The sequence below is a fragment of the Cinclus cinclus genome, chromosome 9 (assembly GCF_963662255.1).
Source record: "Cinclus cinclus chromosome 9, bCinCin1.1, whole genome shotgun sequence".
Classification (NCBI taxonomy): Eukaryota; Metazoa; Chordata; class Aves; order Passeriformes; family Cinclidae; genus Cinclus; species Cinclus cinclus.
In genome coordinates, this window is record NC_085054.1 from 12457706 (window position 1) to 12476902 (window position 19197).

General features: G+C 36.5%; 1 protein-coding gene across 2 annotated transcripts in view; it reads right to left on the reverse strand.

Annotated features, from left to right (window-relative positions):
• The window catches only part of SLC4A10 (solute carrier family 4 member 10), a 112796-nt gene that overhangs the window by 37654 nt on the left and 55945 nt on the right, over positions 1-19197 (reverse strand). The window contains exons 6-8 of one of the 2 annotated variants that reach the window (XM_062498601.1): positions 16177-16365; positions 5735-5823; positions 1236-1393 (exon numbers count right to left, since the gene is read on the reverse strand). In XM_062498601.1, coding sequence (XP_062354585.1) covers positions 1236-1393; positions 5735-5823; positions 16177-16365 — 436 coding nt within the window. Of the gene's footprint in view, positions 1-1235; positions 1394-5734; positions 5827-16176; positions 16366-19197 lie in introns of both variants that reach the window. The other variant, XM_062498600.1, reaches the window with a different exon arrangement.

Here is a 19197-nt window from a genome sequence, read left to right on the forward strand (position 1 = left end):
TTGCATACACACTTTAGCACAACACTTAATTGTCCTAATTTGTAACTCTTTTTATTTTGACCAAAAATCAAGAAATCTGTACTTTTTATTTTGGTGGGTTTTTTTTTTCCTGTGGGAATCTGGAGGAGGTTACAAGGGAAAGCTTTTTCCAAAGCCAATTCAGTACCTCAATGTTTCATATGCACACACAAAAACTAGAAAACATCAAAAAAGTAATACTCAAAGTAACCACAAAATACAGTTCACAGAAAATGCTACTGTTTATTTGGTTAGAAGCAAGGATCTGAGTCTCAGCACTGCATTTCATAACATGAGTGTTATGTGAGTGTCCTGAGTGTCACTAACAACTGGAATACATTACTGCCTAGTGGTGCAATCTTACTTTTATAGAAACTAAAAGAAGGAAGGGGAAAGAGACAGAATATGTGTAAAAACAAATGCACAAACTAAAAAAAAAAAAATAAAAAGAGGGGGGAGATACTGCAATAATAGTCACATCAGTGAACACAGATATGAGAGAATCACTTCAGAGTTTTGATTTGGATTAACCCCAGCAGGACGCGATGTGACCACAGATCTATCCCAATGCCTTCTATTTGAATACAAGGACTATTTTAGACTTCCTTTTTTTAATTGATCACAATTTGCTTTCAGAATCAAAGTACTCCATTAGAATGTTTCAACTTGGAAAAAACTGATCTAACAAATTTTTGATTAAAATTTATGGTTAAGAGTCACACTCCCTACCATGCAAAGCCAATTTTTGAAGAACATATTTACAGCATCTTCCCTTCTGTTCACTCACTATCCCTAGTCAAACAAATCAGTTTGCTTTTTCCCTTTTCTCAATTCCTTCTTCATTTTATTTTACTTCTGTACATAGTTATGCAGTATCACATAAGGAGTTTCAGTTCCAGATGAAATATTCTACGAAGCTGAATATTTCACCTTAGTAAATAGTAAACTGGGTGTTATAGCCTATATTTCTACATCTGTGAATCAAAAAAAAAAAAAAAAAAAAAAAAAACCCAAAACAAAACAAACAAAAAAAAATAAAACAGCATGTGTCTGAATATACCCACACATCATTTGCAGGATGAGAAGAATGGTGAGAGGTGTCTTTGTTAAAGAGCAAACCAAACTTCTCACTCAGTAAATGGCAAAGCTGAGGGTCACATCACCCTGTCTCCACAAGGTACTCAGGAAAACGCAAAGCAAAATCAGCCCAACTGTACCTGGTTGGAATTGGAACTTCAGCCAGTCCTGTAAGCAACACTGCAGGAGACAACCTAACAAAAGCCACAACAGCACGGTCCAGGAACTCGAGTTCACCAACTAAGATGTTTGATGCTTCAGCTCCAGGTGGTATCTTTTTCATGAAGTGTAAGTCAACCTGGGAAAAGTGTATTAAATTACAACCTAAAAGTTACTCACAGGGATGCAGTTCCACTGTTCTTGTCTGTTGAATAATTTTTTTTTAATTAAAATGTTTCTCTAAACTACACTCGACATTAATTTGACTGACTTCTTGGAAACACAGCACCGCAGAATTAATTTACAAAAAAAAAAAATCAAATCAAATTCAAAAGTATTTTTAAGAATATAGGATTAATTTCCTAGTAATGCTTTTTATCTATATTCACAGCAACATGAATATTTGATAACAATCATAACAGTAGAAGAAATTAAGACACCTTATTTTTCCATAATTAAGAATTCTGGAAATCATTAATTTGTAGCTCAGTTGTTGTGTTATTATCTCACTGAGAAGAACACTAGATTTCACTGCACACAATTTTCCTTTTTCTACTCTGAGATGCATTTTTGTTTTCAGATTTAAGAGAAGACAGTTACCCTTCTGCTGAAAGTAACAGAAAATAACCTATCATGAGCACTGACTGTCTTAAGAGCTAATTGAAAGAATAAAACAGAATCAAAACTCTGGGATTTTCAGCAGCAATGTTGACTTTTGCAGGATGATAGAAAAACAGAGACACAGCTTTATCATGGTATCACTATTACAAGCTCAAGGTATTTGCATAGGAATGTATGACTCCAGACTCTACTCTGTAACAAAGACTGACATGGAATAATAAAATATATAATGTAATGTATGTCTGATATAATTATGCACCAGTATTGTCTACATTTCAAAATGCATGAATTTTGTCATTTGCTTTCCTTTTATTAATCTAAACACAACAACAGCAACCAAATCCAATATAAACTGTTAAAGTGGACCATTTTAATGTCTATCTTACAGCCATCTGTCAGTACTAGTTTGCATAGTTTTTGGTAATATTTAGAAAATTGTTTTCTTGCAAATGGCTCTGGCACTAAATCAGAATTCAGATATAACACAGTTGCCTGTGTAGTGAAACCTTGGTTTGCTGAGATCACAAAGAGATATCTAATGCTTCCCTGAGCCATAAAGATGACTAAACACCTCACAGAGTTAAACAAGAGCAAGATGAACATGGAAAGTTGGAGACCAAGAACTCTTTCAAAGTAAACTGGAAAAGTGAGGTAAATTCTCTACTCCATTTAAATAATGAAATAACTCTTCAGAATTAAATACATAACTAAGGTTCACTTTGCACCTAATTTTGGTGTCACAGGTTATTGTGATTGAGAGGAAGAAACAGTCTTCAGGCATGTAGAAATCTGCAGTCTGTGCTGAGTTTACCTTGTGAAGGGATGGATTTAACATTCAAATGCATTTAACAATTAATGTCACATATACAATATGCTACAGTTGTGACACTGAGGTCCTCTAACATACAGATCATAAGATTCAAATTTAAAATAAACATTCTGTGTCCTATCTACCAGAAAGTATTCCCAGATATTCCTTGTACTATTTATCAGCTTGAGACTTTAATACTGTCTAATATTGTCTGGGCAGTGAAGAGAGCCCCATTAAAAGGGAAGTAGCTGGCAGAGGAGCAAACTGAGCAAACACACCCAAACCCCAAAGCTGTTGTTTTATTGCATAATAAATGGAGGTGGTCCTCGAGTGGATTTATGGCAGTGGCAGAAGCTACATATTTTGAATGCTTCATCTAACCTATCCATAATGCATCTCTTATCCCAGGTCTTTAGCTGGAGAGACCTGATGTGCATCTTAATATGCACCTTCACCTGAGTCACATTCCTGACCTGACCCTAAATAGTTCCAGCAAGCTGCACGTAAATATAAAACTAAATAATTAATGCAGATTCCATGGCCCTCCAGGACAACTCAAAGAGTGGTGGACATCCATCTTGAAACCAAACATAAATTGACATGAAGACAAACAAAATACCCAACATCCCTTCTTAGTAATACATTAATCAAATTTATTTATAAGCAGAGTCAACCGGCTTCCAAAACAAGTCAGTTGCTTCACGTGGTATTTGAAAGACTAAACTCTGTCAGTATAGGACAGGGGTTTGTACCAGAAATAATGTTTCCACATAGAGCATGGGAATGTTGCCATGAGAAGGGACGTGGGTACAATCTCCTTATACATTTTGAGTTTCAGGAAAATTAATCCATCCTTCAGTCTTTGGCATAAAGAGTAGAAATGAGCCAGATGAAGTTCCTAAACCATCACACCCATTCTACTCAGGGAGTAAAGTGGTGCTGTGACAGATCAGCTCCACATTACCCTGAGAACACAAAGTCCTGGTGGTGGCAGCAGAGGAAGAGGAGTGACATTTACAAACAGCACAAAACATCTCTCTCTCTCCATGCTACTGAAGTAACTCACTGCTCAAGACAGCTTTCAGTGCCTGCCTCACATTTTTCATACACAGACACCAATACAATCAACACAGTCTCAATGCTGTATCCAGATTAAGTCAGCTTTTTGAATCAACTCCAAATTTGGTATATTAGATGTAGCCCAAGGGAGACAGATTAGCAAGGAGAGAAAATGTGAGGTAGTCAAAGGTGCTTTTTTTGTAGAAGATAAATGAAATTAATATCTGGAACAAAATTAGAGCAAGAAATCACAATACTCAAGAGAAAATTAGTGTACTGCTCTACTTTCCTCTCAATCTGTGCATATAATTCCAATTATAACCGTTGGGAGTTACTGCAATAGCACATTTCAAGGGGAAACTGAACTTATGCATCTTCAAAAGGATAAATGGATCTATTTAAAGTCAGTCATAAAGAAAGGTATTAGATTACAATCCTTTACTGTTATTTCATTCCTCCTAAAAAAAGTTGTTCCTTTCATATTCCTGACATCCTTATTGGTATCCATCACTGCTGAGGTTAGAAAAAGATGAAATGCTGATTTCTTCCAACTAGTTTAAATGGGAAGAGCTCTTTTGATCAGCAAAGAAGCAGCACTACAAAAATAATGAGTGAAGGATCAAATGATGCAACTCCCATTCTTGTTTAATACAAAAAGATTTGTAGTTAGACAACTGACTGGGATTTGGATCCTACAGTATGAATACAAAAGCAACTGGAGAAATGTTCAAGAAAAGCACTACTGAAACTTATGTCATTCCCTTCACTTCTGCATAGCTCAATTTTGAATAGAGAATTTTATTTATATTTTATATCCTTTACAAATTTTACATCTTGATATTAAAACACTTGCAAAAACAATTAGCTTTACTTAAGACTTTACTATAAATATCACGATGCAATATTGTATTTTAAAGCATTATAATTTTAATTTAAAATCTGTTTAAAGGATTAACATTCAATTTTTAACAACCTGCCACTGTTTATAGATGTTCTTGTAGCCTCCATAGAAATGCATTCATAATACACTCATAGCCAGCATCCTTTATTCTCATTGTCACTGACAGAAAGGTCTGTTTCCTCTCTTATTTCAGCCATATACAATTCATAGTCTGGAATGTTCAGTCCAAAATTCAAATGATGCAAATAGCTACTGCTGCTAGGAAATAAGTCTGGCACCAGATGGAGCAATCACATAACTCTACTTTTAGCTCAGCTGCACCAACATTAAAATTCAGCAGACTCAAAGTGCTGTTCTTTAGAATTTTGGTTTAAATCACCTTTCTTCACTTACTCAACCTTTGTTGCATTAATTGTCAGCTGAAGTCATCTGTCCCTGCCAGGCCTGTCATCTGTATCCTTTGTGACTGTCTTAGTTGCATACAGACTTCTTACACAAATTAGGATTCTCCTTCACATTAAAGCTGAGAAGCTGTTTGCTTTTCTTTGGTATCTAACATTGAACTGTCATTGCAATCTCCACTACTGAACAGTTAACATCTTTTGTAAAGTGTACTGAAATATCTTGGCTTGCCAGAAGAATTAAGTTATAGGTTTACAGAAACACATTCTGTTTGAGACATCTGGAATCCACAAGTTCAGGTTATAAAAAGCATAGTTTGCATTCATGCATCACTTCTACAGAAAGTAAAAATCTGAGGTAAATGTGAATTATAGGAACTCTGAATTACTTTTATACTTAGATCTAATTTTCAGTTAATTTGTAAAATTTCCCCCACAAATATACACCAATGATATTAAATTCATCCGCATTCCTAAACTGTGATTTCCTGTTGCATATAATTTAGAAAGAAAATGCAAGAATTCTGTTTTGTCATGCAGAAACTGTACTGCAGTGCACACAAAACTTCAATGCTAAAGTAAAGTCTACACTTTACAGTTTTCCTGACTCACATGGATTTATTTTATTTCATTTTAAATTTCTGTTTGGTAGTCAGGAAGCTCTCTTCACCATCACTGAACACTTACCTTGCTAAAGTCAACAGTGCTGTTTTCTCTGCTCACATCATTCTTGTTTTCAATACAGGCTGGAGTAGCCTGTGGGGAAACAACCTGACCTGCTAAAAAAAGTATCATTATTACAGCATACTAACAGTTCTACAAATAAAGCAACAGCTAACAACACAATTATTAGAGATCTGCATACATTTCATATCATAGATATATGATGCACCTAAATATGGCATTTTAATTAAAAACTTATTTAGAATAGCATGTTCTCAAAAGACAGAATATTCACCATGTGCAGCTAGGAATGTGAGAAGGTAATTCAGAAAATATAAAAGATACTGTTGGATATTAGAAGACAAAATCTGTACACCTACTATACCATAAAATTCTAAAGATATACATTTGGGGAAAGTCCTGCCTTCACATAGTTTTTGTAAATAGCTTGAGGAGCTGCCAATTTTGGGTAGTATCTGTCTACAACAGTAATCCTCATTGTCTAAAACAGGATTACAAATTTTTACAAAGTTACTAGTGTGTATAAGAATGTGTCCTGGTTATAACAACTACAAATAGCAACATAAAAGTTAACTGGTAGAAAAATAAATATATTGGAACTTAACTGATTTATAGGGTCAGTATTGAAAAATGTGATTATGGACATGAATAAAACACGTTTCAGCAAACACATTTTCCAAAAAATTCCAGTGAGGATTTAGCAAAATATTTTAAAGAAGTTTTAAAACTTGTAAGATGAGAAATGTTTAAATACACTTCAGTTTTGTCGAAACAAAGAGCAAGTCTTTTGACCAACAAAATTTTGCCAACAAAAGCTAAAAAATAAAAAAAAATAAAATAAAAAAAAAAAAAGAAACAGTCAGAGTCAATTAACAGGTCTATGTCCTGTAAGGCATATTTTCACTTAATGCCAGCATTGTCCCTGCCCAGGGCCAGGGCCCACCGTGCGCACACCAGGGTGAGGGGCTGGCAGCAGGGCAGCACACAAACCCCTCAGGGACACACAGCATGCCCTGCTTGCCTTCCCTCCTTCTTCTCCCTCCCTGGCATATCAGCAGCCACACACAGCTCTGAACACCACAATGAAGTACAAGAGTAAGTACCAAATATCTGAGCCAACTATCTCTTACTGCCCTAACACATACCCAGGAATAACTACAGAGTCCAACTGGCCCAGAGTCAGCATCTCGTGCCCAGCATATATTTGTTTCCATAGCGAATAAAGTCTCTCATATGACTGAGAAATGATGATGTGAAAACATTGGTTGTGGTGAAAATCAACCTAAACTTGCACAGTAACAAAGACCATATGTTCGTGATATTTGAAGATGAAGCCAGTCAGAAAGTCCTAAGCTAGGCACGTTGTCTGGGCAATCCCCAAAGGCACAGCGTGGCCACTCACACGGCAGGGACTGAGCCCTGCAGCCCAGGCACAGCCGGGACACTGAGCAGGATCCAGCCAGGACAGGACCAGACACTTGCAAGAGCACCTCAGCCACTGCCAAAATGCTGAAGTTTCTGGTTCCTGTCACAGATGAGCAATACAGGAACCCTAAGTCTGGTCAGGAATTCCCAGTTGAAACACTTGCTCAAGGAAAATGCTGGTTTTCATGAAAATCAACGTGTCATTTTCCACTAGGCAAATCTCCCGTGACACAAAACAGGTTTCAGACTTTTGTGTGCATCCTGGCAGCACAGATAGAGATATTGCACTTTGATTAGGTAGTACATTAACAGAATGTTTAAAAATATTGCTAGAAATCTTATTATTTAATGTATGTATTTTTAAACTGCAAATATTCCCATTTTTGTCTCTGATTCAGAACAAGGACAGATCAAAATAAGAATAGAAATCAGGACTTTTGTTCAGCTCTACAGTGAAGTAAACAGAGAATGGCAAACAGACATGACAAGCATGTTGATCTAGGCAAGTAGAATAAAAAATTCTGGATTAGAATTTACATATGACAAAAATAAAGGACTGATTTTAGAAATCCACATATTAATGTAAATTAAAGGAATCAATATAAAAAGAGGCTATTAATTCCTAAATGTCACAGGAGACAACTTTTGCAAAACAGAAGCCAGAAATTATTACATATACAAGGTATTTATAAACAGTCATTCAATTTGTCTGTTTTAATTAGAACTGAAAGAAAAACAGAGCTCCATCATTGTTACACCATCATCTTTACAAAACATATTCCAGTGCACTGCTTCACATTGCAATTCTTTTTCTGTGTTGTTTATTTAGCAGTCCTTGAATTACTTTCACAAGAATCTTCCTGCAGTATTACAGCTCATAAAAATACTTAACATAAAAATTATATAAATTTTATTCCTGCTCTATTTTAGAGATTTTATTAATGTCACAAAACAAAAACCTTCCACTTACTCAAATAGAGAAGGCATAAAGTGATCAGGGAAAGTTTCTGTCTTAACTTACTCCCAAAACCCCCAAAATCTAGTAATATAAAACCTGCTGACTCTTCATTTTTTCCTTTTAAACACTGCTCTGTATCCTAGGATGTATGAAAAGGGAAATAGATGTAATAATTACTCATATTAATATACATACTACATTATAAAGAAGTTACAGGAAAGTAACAGAAATAGTAGCTCATTATCTTTCTGTCGCTAATTAGGCATTTACACTTTTTTTCTGGACCTAAAAATTCAAGAAAATGAGAGTAGAGATATTTGCCAGAGAAAAAAATATTGACCACCAAAGAAGTCAAAGCATGGACCACTTGTTTAAATACTGAATTTTAACATATTAATTGGACAAGACAAAAGCAATCATCATAACAATCCAGATGACTTTCAAACACTGTGCCCACTTTTCTTTTAGGAGAAAAATATGTAAAGATATACATATAAGGAATAAAAAGCCACTACCAGAAAGTATGTGAAGTTTTTAAGAATAGCATATGTTCTTTTTCTGTGCCAACACAAGACCTCAAACTTTGATTTACCCATATGCTGGAGTAATCTGAAAGAACACAAGTTTTACCTTGAGGCAGGAAGACTTGTTTAAATAGCTCTACAGCTTCGGACAGCTTTCTGGTTCATGGAACAACAAGTCTGGGTTTTTACTGTATTGAGTAACAGTCAAAGATATAACGTGGAGACAACAGGTAATCTCTTTTCACAAAATAAAAAAAAAAAAAAACCCTACAAAAGTAACCCCAAACTACAACCAGACTTCAAACATTTGTCATGGTTCATTACTTCTTTAATTTGAGCTGAAAATATGGGGTTTAGGCTGCTAAGAATGATGAAGGCATAAACCATCAACTCCCTATAAGAGGGAATTAGAGTAGCAACAGCCCCACCATTCCACTGTTTCCTGCCCTCTCCTCATCAGTTCCATTTCAGCACTCCAAGAACAGTTATTATTTACACGCTGTATGGGGTAAATACAGAATTTTATTCCTCAAGAGTACAATGCAATACTCTGAGTCATTATAAAGCTGAAAGCTCAATTTATCCTGCAGTCCACCTACATAAAGCACGTGAAGAGCTGTCTTCTTCAAGAACTCATCAGAGCCATTCAGACAGTTTTAAGTATCAAATGCACAATGTGGTATAATTGAAATATCCAGGGTACATACAAAGGAACTTAATACATGATAAAACCATGCTATAATTGGTGTAACAGCTTTTCTATGTAATAAAAAGCCAGGATCAGCACAGTTTTAAAATTATGTTTTAAAAAATTGGTCTATATAAAAAAATTAGTGTCTTTTTCGGATAATGTGAAATTGCCAGCGTTTTGACTAGAGCAAGAATTAACACAAAAAACACTTCCATGCAAAGTCAAGCCACTTATGAATCAAAATAAGGCCCACATTTGTTACAGTAATCGAAGTTTGCATTAGCCGATACAGTTTGGCATTTTTGCCAGTTAGACCTGGCAAATCTTAAAAAAAATTAATCCCAGTACATTAACGTCACATGTAACATATTCTTCCTCCCTAAAATGTAGAATTTAAGACACTTAACTATGTGCATTATGATTATTATTCAAAATCTAAGATGTCTCTAGAACATCAATGACAAAAACGCAGAACAATGTAGTCAGACACAAATCACAGTTAATGGGAACAAACTGGATGCAACCAACACACCAAAGGAAACTAAACCAGAAAAGTAGTTGCTTATTTTTCTAAACCATACATATTTCTTCCCATTCAGAAAAAAAAAAAAAACAATCCTGATTTTCAAACTTCTTCATTCTTCAGACTTTTCACTGCAACTAGTCACCAATTTTCCAAATCTAAATGGGCAACACTGTACAGAACAAAATTCAAAGACTGAAAAACAGTACGTTGTCTTAAGTAAAAGCTAAAATTCCAATACAACAGAGCAGTGACAGAATCTCTGCATGCTGAACTGTGTGTGTGCCTTTAGGCCTTTTGATGAGCAACATTTTTAATCAGTGGGGAATCATGTCACTCCCACTGTACCTCTGTAACTACAAGGAGATTTGGTGTTCACTAATGATATGCAATTTAAAAAGATGAGGAATAAGTCATTTTAGCTGCTTTTCTAATGCTAGACCTTAACATCTCAAGCATAATTCCCATGAAGTCATGCAGAATAAATTAAAATGTTGTGATTTGCAGTTTTATAAACCGATGTAAGGAAATTAACTTATAAAGAAATGGCACTGTCCCCCCCAAACAAAAATTCCACACAAACTTCTCTTCAGTGTGCCACAGCTGCAGACAAAGGCCTGAGGTGTTTTTTAAAATCACTATAGCAAGAAGTTGCATGCTGACAAGAAACTGAGATGAAGACATGGGTGCACATTTGAAATGATCTGAAGCCCAAGCAAGAATAGGTATTTATACTACCTCTGAACCTTCAGGGAGTTTACAGAACCCAAAGGATAGGAGATGAAGAAGATACAGAGATGAGATGAGCCTGTTAGAGACAGACACAACAAAGAGCAAAATAAAGAAATACAAAGATGAATGATACAGTTTTATCCACACAGATTACACATTTTATCATGGGTACAAGGAAATGCGAAGAAAGAAAAAATAAATATCAGATGGAAATGCTTATAAATACAAGTTACATTTTAGTAGTATAAAAACCTGTAGAAAATACAACCTGATTAAAAGATATACATCTAAGAATCTAAACCAAGAAATAGAACATGAGCTACTTCTAGGCAGAATTAATTATCCTTAAGTTTGCCTTTCTCTTCGAGGTAAGCTGAAGCAATTCCCCTGATCCAGATCCAATACTTCAGAAAGTTTGTGAGTATATCAATGGCATTGGTTGTGATTTACTCCCAAAATGAAAGTGCACGGTCATGTACTTGTGAATGCCTCCCCACCCCTGTCATGGGGCTCCAGGTCATGTCCACCTTTCTCCATGTGACAGTATTGACATGGGAGATTGACACGCTGTAAGCTTGCTCTGAGTTATGGCATAAATCCTTGAGCTGATCTTTAGTAAAGACTAGGAAACTGAAGAAGGTAACTAACACCATAACATAACTGGGCATTTTGACTTTCCAGAATACTGAAGGATATCTATACCTATCCTAAATTAGGACAAGCATAGGTTCCAATACCTCTGCTTGTGCTCAGATTGCCACAAAACAATGAAGGACAAACCAGCCCATAATACGAATTGAAGTAACATGGAAAAGGTTTGAAAAAGAGCATGTCAAAATGAACAGTTTCAGCAGCTCATGTTATTGAAGATCCCATATTTACTAATGCCATTGCTTTCCTCAAGCTCTTTGGAATACCAATAAACCACTGCTCGGAATTTCAGAATTTCTCAGAATCAGACATGATGTGTGGCATAACCCAGTTTTTACACTAATAATGTGCCTGCTCTGATGTCAAGGGAGAAGAAGCACTTGTAAACTCCATAAGTTTGGAACAGAAAACAGGCATAAGATCGTGTTATTGTGGGTAAAGAACACTTCAACAAGGTGCATGAAAATACAAGTAATTCAGCCTGCCATACTCCTCTCCCAAGTTCCTTCCTCTTGGACTTTAACCTGCATAAGGTCTGTTAGATTTTATTTTATATACATACATACATATACATATATATATACATATATATATGTATATAAAGCATACACACCCCATAGACTGAAAGTGAAACAGCCAGTAAAAACTCCTAAATGTTTAGATTATGAAAACTTCTTTTCCTAACTACTTTTTCACAGAGAGTTATTTTTTCATGCTACCCATGCTTAAACTCTGGATTTCAGATCCCCTTTTATAAAAGGGAGAGGCTTATGAAGTTATTTCAGAATTCCTCTAAAACAGAGAGGTGTAATATATTTGCAGTTGTCTTTATCTTTTTATTCCATGTCATAGGAACAAACACAGATCTGAGGTATCAGAGTGTGAAACCTACTCATCTCAATAAAAACTGGTTAAATTGCTTTATAAACCAAACTTTCTAAAGATTATTTACCAATGAAAAAAATTCGTATTTTTACCTTTTACAGTATTTATGCTGAAGTCACCTGCCACCCTCTATTTTGGGTATTTGGTGTCAAATTAGCCTATAAAAAAATCATTTTTCCTGTTCTTATGCCAAATTTGACTGTCATTTTTTATTGGAACATCAAAAGCAGGCTTTTAATTCTCACAGTTTTGATGCCTAATGAAAAGTGAAAGTTAAACACAGCATGGCAGCATTAAAAATGCATGGTAAATCCATAGCACCCTGACATCTTAGCCCTGCAGAGGATGTGAAGAAAAGCCATTGTAAACAAAAGATAATACTACTAAATACAAAGCAAATTAATTAGATGGTCTGACAGATTCATAAACAAAGAAAAATGGAGGGAGAACATATGTACAACTATCTTCCAGCAAAGATATCACAATGGCCTGTCAGTGGTGCTGCCATATATTGAATTAATTTATGTATTCATTTTCAGACTTTGCTCCTGAACATCTGAAAATTGACACATTGACAAGCTACTATTGTCAAGAACTTGGACAAAGAAGGGGGTTTGAATCTTCAGCTGCAGCACATAACCCACAGATCAGGGACTTAGGGTTCTGAATCACCTTTTTTACAGTCAACAGACTGCTAGGGATTGTTTCCAGCTCAACTGTAACACTAACCCCAAATGTGACCAAAGAGAGAACTTCCTTTTGTGCAGGAAAATTGTCCCAGTTGCCCTGTCTCATATCAGCAGGAACAAACAAGTGACCCTCCTAAAGCTCCTGGCATGTGCCCTTTATGGGATGCCCTGTCTCTGATAGGGGTGAACTGGGCTCTGAGCTCACCAGCACTACCTGAGATCATCTGTTTCTCTTCCTGCAGCCTTCTAGCAATTAAGTCTATCATCCAGAAAGTAAAAGCAACAATATTTTGATTCTTTTTTACTACACGGAGAGAAAAATACTGCTACTGATGGCAATGTTAGAAACATTTTACCTTCGTAGATTCTACAGAGTGTTTGTGGACAAATGGGAATAAACAGATTAAAATTATGCCTTGAATGCATTTTACCAGTTTGTCCCCAGATGACTCTTACAGCATACTCTTGGACAATAATATAAGTTGTTTATATACCTTAATTTTTCTTTTACACATACTTAGCTTTTGCTTTTACATGATTCAAACTTCTATTTTAACAACTCATTTTTATGTTACTATGAGTAGCTTGTACAGACACTCCACAGCAATCTTAAAAGAAACATACAGCCAAGTGAGCATAACACAATAGCTGAACTCCAGCCTTTGAGAGGCACTGGCAGAGAGAATTATCAGAAACCTCACTGCTACCCCTGGTCAAGCTTCTAAGAACAGTAGACCTCCTGACAGCCAAGCATTTCAGTGCAGATCTCTGCACAATTTACACACCACGTACATTTGCAAGTTACACAGGATGAGGAAATAACTAAGAGTATGCCAGAAGAGGTACAGTTAGTGTACCTGGAAGTAGGCAGCTCTCCAGAATTCTCTCTTTTCCCACTTTTTAAATCCTGGAGTACTCAGGCAATAGTTGCCACTCAGACCCTTGAGCTGCTTATTTGTAGTTGTCTTGAAAAGGGAAAAATTCTAGCTCCTTTTAAAGCAAAAAAAACTTAGACTAGATTTTCCTTTTCTAAAACTAATACTAATTTCACTGCAATTCAGGTAAGATTCAGACTTTTTAATGTAACAGGGCAATGGATGAGAAGAGAAAAACCTCTAATAAACAAATCCTCCTTGTTTAATCACAGGGCCATCATCAATATTGAAGAGGTCAATGCAGGAGGCTGCCAAACATGCACTAGCACTTAAAGGATGCAAGTAGAAGAACAATGCTTCAAATTGATTAAAAAACATTTCTGTCCAAAAAGTTCATGCTTAGAACTTTTCACTGTGATTCAGATAGAAATCCAATATACTTTCACATAAGTATCCCTAATATTATTGAATATCTATAGATTATTCTATTTTTTTACATACATATATAATTTCAATTATGTCTATTGGTATATTTAACTTAAATTAACACAGTGAAAGTGACTACCATTTTTTTTAACAGACGTCAGACTACTGTGAGACATTTCTACACAAGCACATGAACTATGCATTTGGCATTTTTTCATCTTGCAAAATAGGGACAGACAAATGAAAAACTATTACATACATCCCTACTTAAGACAATCACTTAACTACTGATTTATAAAATGAGTGTGTTTAATATGGACTTAAACTCTATCCTGATGAGAATTTATTTTTGGGGGAATTTAGGAAGAGCTAAGAAGTTTGCCAGAAGAAACTTGGGCAAAACCAAGATGTTTCTGGAGTGAATTATTGCATCGTTCCACTAACAGATACAAAGTTACCAAAATTGAGCTCATGCTAATTTCACAGCTTGCCCTGAAGGTTCTTCTCAAGGCAACTAATGCCTATTGATTACATAAGATCTAGTGCAAAAAGCTTAATGGAATGCAAGCTGCCATGTTATATCCTGTGGAAATTCAGTACAGGATCATTATATCATTAACTTTCTCTAATGTCTCCTGAATATTTTTTTTAACCATCAGCAAAAGTATCTGTATAAATCAATATGAAAATTGCCTTAAAAAGGATGGACCCTACTTACATTTATTCTTGTACATCCATATGCATAATCAGACACATCTTAGTAAATATTATTTTTTCCTTACTCTTAAAATTATACTTTGACACAGTTAAGATTTCTATTTAATATCTTCATCGGATGAAATTACATGTTGCCTTTTAGATCTGAGATTCTTCTCCAGGGAAGCAACTAGATTTAGATCTCTTAAAACTTTATATGACAATGATTGAAACAAAAGCTTCTCTCTTGAAATCGAGTTAACCTTTATTATCAACAGCCCCATCTTTCCAGATCAGCCACACAACTGCCCTTCTGTCCTATGCCTCAGAGAACACAGATTCTTCTTGCAATCCTGACCTTCCCTGTGCTATGGCTGTTTCCTCACTCCCCACTTCCCAAGGTGATGGGGGAGATCAGCAGGACTCTGAAACAGAGTGACAGCAGAAGGGAATGAGATTTCACTACAGTTAAGATGATTTATGGAATAAGAGTTAACTGAAAAATATTTGCAACATTTGGCTGCAAATTCCATAATGCAGACCTTTATTTCTGCAAATAAGGAAGGGGCAATAGGTTATGATCTTTCATTATGATGACCCGCAACAAAAATACACCTTGTAAGATCTTCTATAAAAGCAAGAAAAACAAAAAAGTTATGCCAATATTTTACTCAAGAACCACTCTGCAAGCATTTATAATTTGCATTATCCTGATTTTCCCAATAGGGATTTTCTGAAAGAACAAGGTACAGCTTTTATGGCATCTCTCCAACAGTGTCATCTTGAAATGTTTGCCTCATTTTTCAAACCCTCATACTCGCCTATAAAATCTGGAGCAGCAGCTGAACCCTAGCTAATGCATACACTGTTGTAGACTTAGAAACTATTTCAACAATCCACTACATTTTAAATAAATAGATCCTGGATAGCCAACAGGAGTAAAAAATAGTCCTACCACATTCCTGGCACTGATGGAGCCTGTCCACAGTTCAGAACAACCCTGTGCAAAGACTCTCAAGCTCAGTCTGAGGAAGTGCACAGAGCACCTCAAGTGCACCTAAGCTGCACTGGAATTAACATGCCATGCCAGTTACCCAGGATGCTGTGGCACACCAGCACAGCTTCCAACACCTCAGCAGGTTCCCTTGAATAGCTCTGCCCAGCCCTGAGTTGTTCAAGATAGCCAAATTTCAAATTTGAGCAGGTATACATCTGAATTCATAAGAGGAGTAGCTCTCATGTAAAAAGTACCATTTTTACAGAGTAGCTTTTCAGAGCAAAATCATGCTGTTCAGCTATGGGTACAAAGCACATGAAATACCAAACAGGCAGATGCTGCTGAAGGCTCAAAATGCAAAATAAAGCATTACCATTTTTATCCATGGAATGGGGCTCAGATTGCTTCTTTCCAATATCAGCAAAGGATCTTACAATTGGGATCCTGTTACTCAGCTTCTTCTGATTCTGATGGTGATGCTGTTTCAGTAATGCCTCATGCACTCTGTGACGAACATCCTCACTGAGCTGCCCAGAGCCCACCTGCTGGTCCAGAATCATATCTGAAAAAAACCATATATATATATATAAACATAATAAAAGAAGGGAAGAAGGAAACTTTTATCTTTTAAATTGCAATAATAATGATTAGAATCCTATAGGGTTACAAATTAAACGCACCAGTTCCTTTAATGCAACGGAATTCAAGTTTTATCTAGAAGTGTTTCACTCTTGGGGGAGAGAGACAGGGGAAGGGCAGGGAGAAAAGGATTCTATTAATACAAAAATATCCTCAAAAACCTTATGCAGTTCACAAATAAAGGTCACCTAATCAACGACTTTTAAGTCAGTCCTTAAGCACTCCCACATACAACACATTTAAATACAGGGTTATGATGTGTATAAGATGTCTTTTTTTTTTTTTTTCCAAATAACCTTTATTCTATTTCCTACAAAGGACTGGCATGCTGTGGAGAAATTATTTTTTTCATTCCCTTTGTACTTACCACAGGAGATGAGTCTTTCTTGCAACTATAATTACAATACCTTCAGTGCAATACAAAGAAACTTCAGGTAAGACAACACAGAAAAATTGCTGCATTATTTGTCAATACCAGATAGAATCTATTTCTACTGCCAGATGTACATGTTCCTGCAAGAGGATAATTTTGAGGTGGTGAGAATGAAACTGATCCCCCTGCTAAGAAATTATAACCATTTCTGCAGTGCATTAGCACAAAATAGTCTTATTATGTATTCATATTCTACACTATTTGTACATACATAGCCATCCCTCTAGTTAAGGTGACACAGCCCAGTGAGGTGCTTTTACACCAAATCACACAGAATGGACAAAAAAACAGGAGGGGTTGGAAGCCAGTGTGCTGCTAGAAAGTTATGACCTTGGTGCCATTACTGACATTTTGTGTGGCAAATTCCATGATTGGAGTGTAGCTATCGACAGCTACAGGCTGTTCATAAGAGACAGGAAAGGAGAGAGAGACTTAGGGACACCCTCTACATCCAGACAGGGATTAAGCATGAGGAGCTGTCTCTGAACAACAGCCACAAGCAGAGGTAAAAATCAGAGATAGAGGAGAGGTGACAAAGGGAACTTCACAGCTGTGGTTTACACCACAGGTCAGCCAGTCAAGGGGAGCTTGTGCATGAAGTCATCCTGCTCCAGCTACAGGAAGCATCTCACACACAAGCTCCAGGCTGAGAGAACTGGGATTGTTAAACCTGGAAAACAGAAGGCTTTGGGGTGACTTAATTGCAGCCTTCCAGTACCTAAAGGGAACTAAGAGGAAAGATAGGGCAAGACTGTTTACAAGGGCACATACACAGGACAAGGGGATGGATGGATTTAAATTGAGAGTAGTTTTAGATTATTAGGAAAAAAATTTTTACTGTGAGGGTGGTAAGGCACTGGAACATGTTGCCCAGTGAAACTGTAGATGCCACATCCCTGCAGGTGCTCCAGGCAAGGTTGGATGGGGCTCTGAGCAACCTGGTCTACTTAAAGGTGTCCTTGCCTACAGTATGGGGATTGGAACTAGATGACCTTTACAGTTCCCTTCCAACCCATACCACTCTATGATTCCATGATTCTATGGCATGCATTATGTGTTTCAAATGGGAAAGAATTGTTGAGAATTTTTTGTGATTTTTTAAATTATTATTGTTTGGGGAACCCAACTAACTGTTGGCTACCAACAGTAATGATGCTGAACAGAAAAATAAAGGAAAAGAATTCTTTATTGAAGCATGTATGACAGCAATTTAAGTATCCACTGCCCTTGTATATCAATTGGAAGAAACTGTACTGCACAAAAATCGTGATATAACAAACTGAGTCCAAATGCCTTGTACTGAAAATCCAGACAGCTCATGATTCTGTGCTGGAGTTGGATTCATGTCTGCCAGTAAATTCAATGGAAAAGCAAGCAGAGCAGGAAAAATGGAAAGCAGATGCATCATCAGTAGAGACATTATTTGTCATGTCTTTGATAGCAGCCAAAAGCAACAAAAGAGAGAAAATAGAAGGCAATAAAAAACTATGCTGGTTAAAAGCAGAGTTTAATTGCTAAAAGTCACCTATGCACTGTATATACACTTAAAATACACAAGTTTTTCTGATGTTCTCAATATCAACATAACAAACCAAGCTTGAGAGCAGAACAAGAAACCTGCGTTTTTCACTTGCAATGGAGAGGCTACCACTAAGTCTACATCTCTACAGTGACACACACGAAGTCAAGGATGGGATCCAGGTAAATGCAGCTGCCAACAGATGTGACCATGAGCAATGAACCCAGAGATTTAATGCTGTGCTGGATCCCCCCAGCAACTACATCCTGTGCAGTATCAACAACAGGGTTGACCAAACAGCTCACACCAAGTAGTAATGTTGCCCCATGTTGTGCCCGAGTTAGTAAATTCTGTCTTCAGGGTGCTGAACCTGAAGGGAACTTGCATCTCCACAGCTAACTCAAACACCATCAGGACAGTTCTCTCTGCACTCCCAGTCTAGAGGAATTTTTTTTTTAATCACTCTAAACCCTAATGAAAGAGAGAAAGGGGCATAGCAGCAAGATACATGACAGAAAGCCAAAGGAGAGGTTAACACAAGTTCAAGGAAAGTCTTCAGTAGAATATTTTAAGAAGACAGGAATTTGCAACACATGAAAAATGGAAACAAGTCTCCTGCTCCAAGAAAAACATTTCTTTTCCTCCTCTATTGCCTTTTGAGACATGCGTGTGCCCTAAGGATATGACTATCTTGCCTTTAGATACCCTTAATACATGAATCCAAAGGAAGACCTGAAAAAAAAAAAGAATTCCTCTAGGTAAATTTAGGGTTGTGGTCATCCCCTTGCTTACAAATAAGTAGA